We start from the raw sequence: 10,053 nt of genomic DNA, 5'->3' as shown, positions 1-10,053 counted from the left end.
TGCACAGACACCATCGCAAAATAACAAACCTCAAAAATACATAAATCTTTTGTTTTTGTTTCTTCTTCGGACGCTATTCTTTATTTGCCGGTTTCTACTGCGTATTCGTTGATATTCTCTCGCTCTCTTAGTGTTTTAATTGCATTTCTGCTCTACTAAGGCAGAGTTTTGTTGTTGTTCTGTTTTTTGTTTTGCCAAAAATATTGGCAGCAGCATTAGCCGGCATCTAAACAGACCACCTAGGTAGCTTTTAAACAAAAATAGACAACAAACAAACACGGTGTTCCACTTTTGTTTTGGTTTCGTTCGCCTGAATTGAGTGAATTGGAAGAGGGGTATTTTTATATGGATATTGCGTGTGCAACTTAACTTATCAACAACACTGTGAAACAATTTTGGTTAATTTATAGTTGGGTTGAAAGTTATCTCAACCCCAAAAACGGAGATTGATTTTACTTGCTATATTTGTATCTTGCAAATAGCAAGTGTCCGCTACTTCGTCAACGAAAATTCCACCTTTAAATTGTAGATTCCTTCTAAAATTTCGTGTTAGGCCTTTAAAATACTCAAAAAGCACATTTTCTCAATTTGAAAAAATTGTTTAATCAAATCTTCATACATCGTACAAAAGTTTCAAACATTCAAGTTTTCAAATAAGGGTGAGATAAAAACCAGTAAAGAAAGTCCTAAAGTCGGGCGGGGCCGATTTTATGATACCCTACACCACTTTGCTAATTTAGTTGAGCTCCACTTAATAATTAAAAGTTTTTATGGGAGAATTCAATCATACACGCTATGATTATAATTATAATTTAAAATTCAAAGGACTAAATATGCCGAAGCATTTGTATCTTTTAAATTCGGACTTGTATTGCCCATTTGGTGCGAAATTAATTTGAAATAGGATAAAAATATATATGGGAACTATATCTAAATTTCAACCGATCTCGATAAAATTTGGCAAAGATATTTCTGAACTGTATTTGATATATTTCCCTGAATATCGTTGTTACGGAGTGCATATTACGGCTGTGGGTAACAAATACAATAAATCGGATGAACAATATATATGGGAGCTATAACTATATCTGAACCGATCTTCACCAAATTTGACATACTATCTTCTAGACTAAATTCGGTCGTATGTGCCAAATTCCATCCCATTTGGACAAATATTAGACGTTTGGTGCACAATAAATGGTAAAACGGACGAAGTTATATATGGGAGCTATATCAAAATCTGAACCGATCTCGATAAAATTTAGCAAAGGTATTTCTGAGCTGCATTTGATATATTTCCCCAAATATTGTTGTTACAGAGTGCATATTACGGCTGCGGAGGACAAAAATAACAAATCGGATGAACAATATATATGGGAGCTATAGCTATATCTGAGCCGATTTCGATAAAATTTGGCATACTTATTTTCAGGCCTAATTCGGTTGTATGTGCAAAATTCCATACTATTCGGGCAGACAATACACGTTTGGTGCACAATAAAATGCAAATCGGACGAAGATATATATGGGAGCTATATCTAAATTTTGACCGATTATCTCCAATTTCAATAGGGTTTGTCCTTGGGCCAAACAAATGTTGTTTGCAGAATTTCATCCCAATCGGATAATAAATGCGACCTGCATTTTGTTCACAAGAATACATGGACGGACGGACGGACAGACGGACTGACATGCATAAATCAACTCTGAAAGTGATTCTATGCAGATCATCAAAAGTAACTATGGGTCTATCTTGTTTCCTTTTGCCTGTTACAAACAAATGCACAAAGACATAATACCCTGACCACCTTGTGGTGTAGGGTATAAAAGACTGCAACAAAGTCAAGCGCCCAATAATGTCGGAAATAGCATCATCTTTTAGAATAAGTTTAGATTTGTTCGAATTGGTCACCTTTGAGACAAATTAAGGCCTTGCCCGAATGTTGCTCCGCGGTATTTTGGCCCATTCCCGGCGAAGCGATTGCTTGAGGCAGTCGATACTTTGGTATTTTTTAGTGCCAAAATTTTTCTTTCCGGAATACTCCAGACACAATAGTCCAACGGATTGATACCCTTAGATTTTGGTGGTCATTGTGCGCTGGAAATGAAGCAAGGAACCTAATTTTGTAACCATCCTTGGGTGTCGCGTGCTGAGTGCGATGGTGCTGAGTACTATTGGAATGTCCAAGATCTGCGGTCAAAATATTTGCATACCCAAGGCTTTAATACACCCTCCAGAATATGTTCGCAATAATATTCGGCATTTATTCTGATGCCACGTTCGATTAATACGAGATGAGAACGACCATCGGCTGTTATGGCGGCCCACACAATTACCATGGCGGGCGTTTGAGTTCTGGTGGCCAACAGAAGGTGCACATTTTCAGCTGACCTCTTTGGCAAGTAAACATGACCATTTTGTTTGTTTACAAACTGCTGGATAACGAATGTTTTTCATCGGAGAAAACCAAATTCGGCAGTTCACCACGTTCGGCCAAGCGAAGCAACTCTTTAGCACTTTTGGGTCTATTATCTTTCTGTTGCTGTGTAAGCTTTTGCAATTATTGGAATTTCAATGGCTTACCCCGAGCTTATTTTTTAATATTTGCCGAATGGAATATTGCTATATGTTCAGTTCACGAGCCATTTTTCGGCCACTGCGACGCGGGTTTCGATCATGTCGCTTCTTTACCTTTCGAACCATTTCTGCTGATGTTGCTGTTTTCTTCCGTCCACTTCCTTGACGTCGGGCTACGCTACCAGTATCATGGTAACCGGTAATGAACGATGGTACGAGACACAATAGATTTAATCACATTTAAATGCTGGAGTGCTCTAACGATATATAAAAAATCACAGTATCACAGTACGCATGTAAACAATATAATGAGCTGTCACTGGAATAATTTTAACAGCTGTCGGACGAGTGGCTTAGAAATGACAGCAGTCTGAACTTGGTTGCAGTTTTCCATCTCACCCTGTTTAAGGTAAAAAAAATTGCAACCAAGTTCAGACTGCTGTCATTTCTAAGCCACTCGTCCGACACCAAGAAGTCATCAAAATATTTAATTTTGAAGTGTACCGAGAAGGGTATTAGTGAGACATATATCCGATTCAATGCCAAATACTTTTTAAACGTCTCCATATGAAAACCATACCTCAACATCAAATATCAGAATTTAAGTGTTCTCTCTTTACCCAATACCAAATTTAGTAACATTTAGTAAGCATATCCAAATCATGTCCATCCTAGGCACCAACAGCGATCCAAAATTAGTACCATTTGGCCCTTTTCGAACAGTTATAATGCGCATTTGCAAAACCACCGCAATCTCAAGTCCAGATACCAACCGTAACTTCAGTATCAAACTTCGAGATTCCAGTTCTATCCCATCACACAATGTCCAATTTAATACCTCTTAGTACAGTTCGAACAAATAAAGGACATATTTCCAAATCTCAATTCCATATACCAACAGTGACCTTAATGTCAAATTTCTGGATTTCACCTCTTCCCCATTGCCAAATTTAGTAGCATCTAGTACAATTATTGTACGCATAACCCAAACCACCTCCATATATTAACCACAGGCGCAAACAGTGACATCTATACCAAACTTCAGGATTTCATCTCTATTTTTTCACCAAATACCAAGTATAGTACCATTTAGTACTTTTCGGAAGTGTGCACTTCCGAAACTTCCCCATGTGTCAGCGACCCTAATATCAAATTTCAGATTTCCAGCACTATTCGCTCACCCAATACCAAATTGTACCATTTCCAAAACCACTTTTTTTGTCACAAACCTACCAGCAGCAGGGACGCCAACGCAAAATTTCAGCCTCATCCGTTCATCCTGAGCCAAACTGTTCCAAATTTGGTACCATTTAGTACAGTTCGCAAACTTAGTATACTTTACCAAAGCCACCTTTATATCTTAAACTTACTTTCCAACCTTGATTCCCATACCAAATTTCTAGTTATACCCTCCACCTTGGAAAGGAGGGTATATTAACTTTGTCATTCCGTTTGTAACATCCTTAAATATTCGTCGTAGACCCCATAAAGTAGATATATTCATAATCAGCATAAAATTCTAAGTCGATTTAACGATGTCCGTCTGTCTGTCTGTCTGTCTGTCTGTCCGTCTGTCTGTCTGTTGAAATCACGATACACATTATTTGACGTAGAGCGCCAAAACTTAGCAGAGCAATTGGTATTGTGTCTAGGATGGTTGGTATTGAAAATGAGATATATCGGTCCACGTTCTGGTATAGTCCCCATATAACGGTACCTCCCGATATTCGGCATTTTGATGATTTATGCCACATTTTTTCACGGATTTGTCTGAAAATTGGTATTTGTAGGTCATAACGGGTCCCTGTACGTGTGGCAAAACATTGCATGTATAGGTCCACGTTTTGGTATATCTCCCATATAAAGGTACCTCCCGATATTCGGTATTTTAATTATTTTTGCCACATTTTTTACGGATTTGTGAGTCATAATGGGTCCTATTCGTGTGGCGAAACATTGTATGTATAGGTCCACGTTTTGGTATAGTCCCCATATAACGGTACCTCCCAATATTCGATATTTTGATGATTTTTGACACATTTTTTACGAATATCTCTGAAAATTTGGTAGTTGTAGATCATAATGGGTCCCAGTTCGTATGGCGAGTCATTGTAATTATAGGTCCACGGTTTGGTATAGCCCTCATATAACGGTACCTCCCGATATTCGGTAATTTGATGATTTTTGCCACATTTTTTTCACGTATTTGTCTGAAAATTGGTATTTGTAGGTCATAATGGGTTCTACCTTCGTTGGCGAAACCTTGCATGTGTAGGTCCATGATTTGGTATATCCCCCATATAACGGTACCCTCCGCTATTCGGTATTTTGATGGTTTTTGCCACATTTCTTCTAATGTTTCCTTTACCCTAAGGTGGAGGGTATTAAAAGTTTGGCCCGGCCGAACTTAATGTTCTTTTACTTGTTTTTAGCTCCACCCGTGCAACAAATGGCACCGTTTTAGAAGTTAAGCACTATTTTAGAACTTTTTGCAACCGTAAAGTTCTGTTTTCCAACAAACCCTTGGTACACCTATCCTGCACTTCATCAGGGACTCTCATTCCAAATTCTAGCACGTTTCGTTTGTCCAATACAAAGTATTTAATTTTTTGTACAATTTAGTTATTTTTGTACTGTTTTTTACGAATTTCCGAAAACCCAGCCTTAACACTTCTTTATTTTTACTTTCTGTACAATGGACAGAAGCACAGATATCTCATTTTGAGGTCAGATATCTAATACTGCTGTGGCCGGATTGTATACCTACCGCTATTCTTCAGATCAGACCTGCTTAGTGATGGAAGAGAGTTTTTTCTTCTCTTAGATATTACCGGCCCGATGACCTTAGATTCGACGCAATCGGTTTCCAAATTCTTTTTGAAACAGCTGAAATTAAAACTTTCGATGGTTTGGCAGTCTCATCAATCGTTGGATCAATCGGCCTCGAGCTACTTCATCAGTCCAAACTACGAAAATTGGCATATACACTACGTAATTGGCATATACAGCTGCCATTACTTGAAGTTGTTTGAAACTCGCTAGCAGAAGTCTGAACAGGATTGAGAGAACTCCTCCTTCACGATGTACCCCTATTGGCAGTTTTCCCAATGGAACTCTCTGCCAAACTTGAAGTGATAACTAATCCATCCATTCAATCAAATTAGCGCAAATAACAAAGACTCCAGCTTCTCATTGCTGAATGCTCCCACTATATCGTGAAAATCTGTCAATGTAATGATATACATTGGATGAAGTTAAATTAAAAATCGATTCAAGACTTCATCAATTAAAAAATGTTTTTTTTTTTTTTTGTTTTATTAAATGTATTTTTTAAATTCAAATTAAAAAATGCGGTGCTTTAATATAATAGTTAGTATATCTTCATAAATCAGTGACTTAAAATTTAGAGTTGAAGTTTCCAATTAATGCTGCAACAACCATCTTTCATGTTAAGCCTGACCCTGAATTGGATGATAGTTGGGCTTATTGAGCGGTTGATTGCCATTCAGGGTATGCTGCTCTGGCAAAAACCGATTGGCTTTTAGATCCTTATAGTACTTGTACACAGGATATAGTAAAAGACCTTGGAAAGCTAAGAGGCAATGGAAAAAAATATTATAGATCACCGTATGATGGGTGTTTGCTACTCACCGCACACAGCTATATCGATAAACAATTCCAGCGCAAGTTGGCCAACAGGTTGCTTCTTCCTCAAACCCTTAAAGAAAACCCGTATTGCCACAGACAATGTAAATACAATACCCGAATAGACGGTATAGATGAACGGTTTCATAAAATCGTAACGGTTCTGAAAATTTTGTTTTTTTTTACATTTTTAAAATTAATTGGTTTCGCTACAGACCTTTCTAAGTCCAATAATTAAAAAAATTGATGTGCCAACTAATATAAGGGTATATATCAGGAATATGGATATAAACGTATATGACCATGTCTTACTTTCACCTGAAGAAGAAAATAAATTAAAAACAAGTAAAAAAGCAGTAAGTACGGTTAAATTTTTAAAGACTCCAGATTAAATTTTTAAAGCCACCACCATTAGGAAGGAATTTGCAGAATTTCAAAAAAAAGTAGAACAAGTCAAAATGAAGCCATGTTCGGCCGTGCCGAATTTTCCTCCACTATTTGGAAGGAACTTGAAAAATTGCACAACAAAAAAAGAAAAAAAAAAAACAAAACTACCACTGAAATGGAAACCTTTATAGGGGACTATACGAAGACGTGGGCATGCATACGAAAGCGCTTCGCCGGGAATGGGCAAAAATACCACAGAGCAACATTCGGGCAGCGTGTGACGGTTTCATTGGCATTTTAAGGTCATAATTCGTGCCAAAGGTGACCAATTTAAATCTAAACATATTCTAAAATTCGATGGTATTTCCAACATTTATATACCCTCCACCATAGTATGGAGGGTATATTAAGTTAGTCATTCCGTTTGTAACTCCTTGAAATATACATTTTAGATCCCACAAAGTATATATATTCTTGATCAGCATCAAATTCTGTGCCGATTTAGCGATACCCGTCCGTCTGTCCGTTTGTGAAAATCACTCTAGCTTTCGAACGAAATGAAGTAAGTTGATAAAAATTTATTCAAATGAGTATTGTATCTGCAGGACTTTTGGTATTGAAAATGGGCCATGTAGGTCCACGTCTTCGTATAGCCCCATAAAACGGTACCTCCCGACATTCGGTATTTTGATGATTTTGGCGACTTTATTTACTCGGATTGTTTCAAATTTGGTATTTGAAGTTCGTAATGGATACTACAGCCTAAGGCAGAAAATGGACCATGTAGGTCTACGTCTTCGTATAGCCTCATATAACGGTACTTCCCGATATTTGGTATTATGATGATTTTAGCGCCATTATTTAAGGGAATTGTTTCAAGTTGTGGTATTTGAAGTTCGTAATGGATGCTACAGCCTACAGAAAATTGTCTGTGCAGGTCCACGTTTTATAACTCCCTATATTCGGTATTTTGATGATTTTAGCTACATTATAAACAGATTTTTTTTTCTACTTGCTCATTTGAATATTGTAATAGCTTATGACAAATGTTGCCTGTGCAGGTCCACGTCCTCTTATAGACCCTAATATACGGCTATATTCAGTATTTTTAAGATTTTAACAGAAGTTTTAACGGATTTTATTTTTTAATATTACAAAATGTGTACCAAATGGTGGAGGTTATTCAAAGTTCGGCCGATCCTTACTTGTTTGCTTTCAATAAATAAAATTAAAAAAAAAATTATGGCGTTTGACTTTGTTGCAGTTTTTTTATCTCACTCTGTATATGGGGGCCTATTCGAAGACGTGGACCTGCATAAGCAATTTTTGCCATAGGCAATATATTCATTACGAAACTTCGTTATTTAAATACGAAATTTTAAACAATTGCGGTGAATAATGTCGCTTAAATCATCAAAATATCGAATATTGGGAGGTACGGTTAGATGGGGCTATACGAAGGCCTAGACCTGCATAGCAAATTTTCTGTTATAGAATGTAGTACCCATAAAGAATTTCACATTCCAAATTTGAAATATTTCCTGTGAACAGTGTAAAACAAATGATTAAAATATCGAACATCTGGAGGTACATTTATATGACGACTATCTCAAAACTTAGACCTATATTAACAGTTCTACGCAAGTACGTTTCTTACACAATGGGAACGCATGCTGCCAATTTACCGCAACTTCGGGTTAAAAGTGCGACTAAAACACCAGGTACAGTTATAAAGTAAAAGTCCTGCATATTAGCAACCTACTTAATTTCGTCTGAAAGCTAAAGTGATTTCCACAGGCGGACGGACATGGCTAAATCGACATAGAATTTTGTGCTGACCAAGAATATATACATTTGTGGTGTCTTAAATGAATATTTCGAGGTTTTACAAAAGGAACGAAAAACCTAATATAGCCTCCATACTAGGGCGAAAAATATGAATAAGATTATTGTACTCAATTTCTTAATTTATATGCAGTCATTTATTTTTTAAAATGTTCATAATTTGTGAGCGAGTTACTAAAAGGATGTACATTAGATCTAATATTGGCAGAGAAATTTTGGAATTTTATGATGCAGGTACCAAATTCATCAATATTTTACGCCATGCGAAGGTCAGATCAAATCCCATATTTGGATCATATCAATATGCTGAATATATATGTATTCCAATATTAATACACGACAATACAACGGCGCCCAATTAACAATAGTTGTATCCAAATACGAACAATGCGGCACTTTACAATATTTCATTTTTCACAATTGAAGTGACTGATAGCCATCTGGTTTTGAAATGCTTTTTAACCTTCACTTAAAATATGCTGTTCTATTTTACAATTTTGTTAAATTTTGCTTTTTTTCAATACGGAATGATATCATTCCGTTTAAATCGCTCTCGTTTTTTTCTTTCAATGCTATATTTTTCGTTTTTTATTATCATTTCAAGGTTTCAGAAAAATATTCACTGATTCATTTACCAAATTCTTCCCAAAATTTCTCATCTTTGGAAAGGGCGAAAAATATGAAGCAAATTGAAATTCCAATTACACCAACAACCAGAAAGAAAATGGCTGATAAATAATTAAGTTTTCGAATGGTGCAACAGGTTGCCATTTCGAAAAAAAAGTATATTTATTGAAGGATTTTGAATTTAAAATGAATCGAATTATTGATGCACAACTTGTGATGCTGTACTTGAATTTACAACTGAATGCTGTTGCACCCGAAATGTTGCACCGATGCTGCTGAAAGCAAAACTTCAGTGCAAAATGCTCAAATAAAAACAATCCGAATATTATTTTGTTTTGCTTTTATGCGTTTACCGGTTGCATTGACTGAATGTGCATTTGATTGTATTTGTTGGTTTTGTCAAATGATTTTTGGCACAGGGCTGCCATTTTTGCCGATATAGCCACATTTTGAAGATTTTTACACCCTACACCACATTGTGGTAAGATTATTATGTATTTGTGCATTTGTTTGTAACAGGGAGAAGGAAGCGAGATAGAGATAGTTACTTTAGAGGATCTTCATTAAATCACTTCACATTTATGCATCTCAGTCTGTCTGTCCATGTATTTTTGTGAACAAACTGCAGGTCGCATTTATTTTCAGATTAAGATGAAATGTTCTAAACAATATTTTTATGGCCCCTATTGAAATTCGCGAGAATCGGTTCAAATGTTTCTTGGTTAATTCTGCACCAAATCGTCAATATCAGTCCAAATTTTGGCACATCCGACCGAATTCAATCTGGTAGCAAGTACATCAAATTTTCATTCTTATGCGTTTTTTGATCAACTGCTAACAAATGTGGCAGAAAGCTTTTCCATCTGTAGTTCTTCATGCAATATTAAATGGACTCGATCATTTGAGATGCTCATGATATTGGCAATTTCACGCAATTTTATTCGTCGATCATTTAATATCATACCATGCAC

General features: G+C 36.3%; 1 protein-coding gene across 2 annotated transcripts; it reads right to left on the bottom strand.

Annotated features, from left to right (window-relative positions):
* Positions 1-5,886: 5,886 nt before the first annotated feature.
* Positions 5,887-9,429, bottom strand: LOC131801715 (uncharacterized). 2 transcript variants are annotated; one of them, XM_059120649.1, is made up of 4 exons: positions 9,091-9,429; positions 6,441-6,541; positions 6,230-6,386; positions 5,887-6,170 (listed from the first exon to the last, which is right to left on the bottom strand). In XM_059120649.1, the coding sequence occupies exons 1-4, from the start codon at positions 9,224-9,226 to the stop codon at positions 6,028-6,030; spliced, it is 537 nt and encodes a 178-aa protein (XP_058976632.1). In that variant the 5' UTR covers positions 9,227-9,429; the 3' UTR covers positions 5,887-6,027. The 2 variants fall into 2 exon arrangements, with proteins under 2 accessions (XP_058976632.1, XP_058976633.1); XM_059120650.1 differs by lacking the exon at positions 6,441-6,541.
* Positions 9,430-10,053: the final 624 nt, after the last annotated feature.

This window comes from Musca domestica, unplaced genomic scaffold (assembly GCF_030504385.1).
Source record: "Musca domestica strain aabys unplaced genomic scaffold, Musca_domestica.polishedcontigs.V.1.1 17, whole genome shotgun sequence".
Lineage (NCBI taxonomy): Eukaryota > Metazoa > Arthropoda > Insecta > Diptera > Muscidae > Musca > Musca domestica.
The sequence above is the reverse complement of the archived record's forward strand: the minus strand, read 5'-3'. Positions and strand labels throughout refer to the sequence as shown.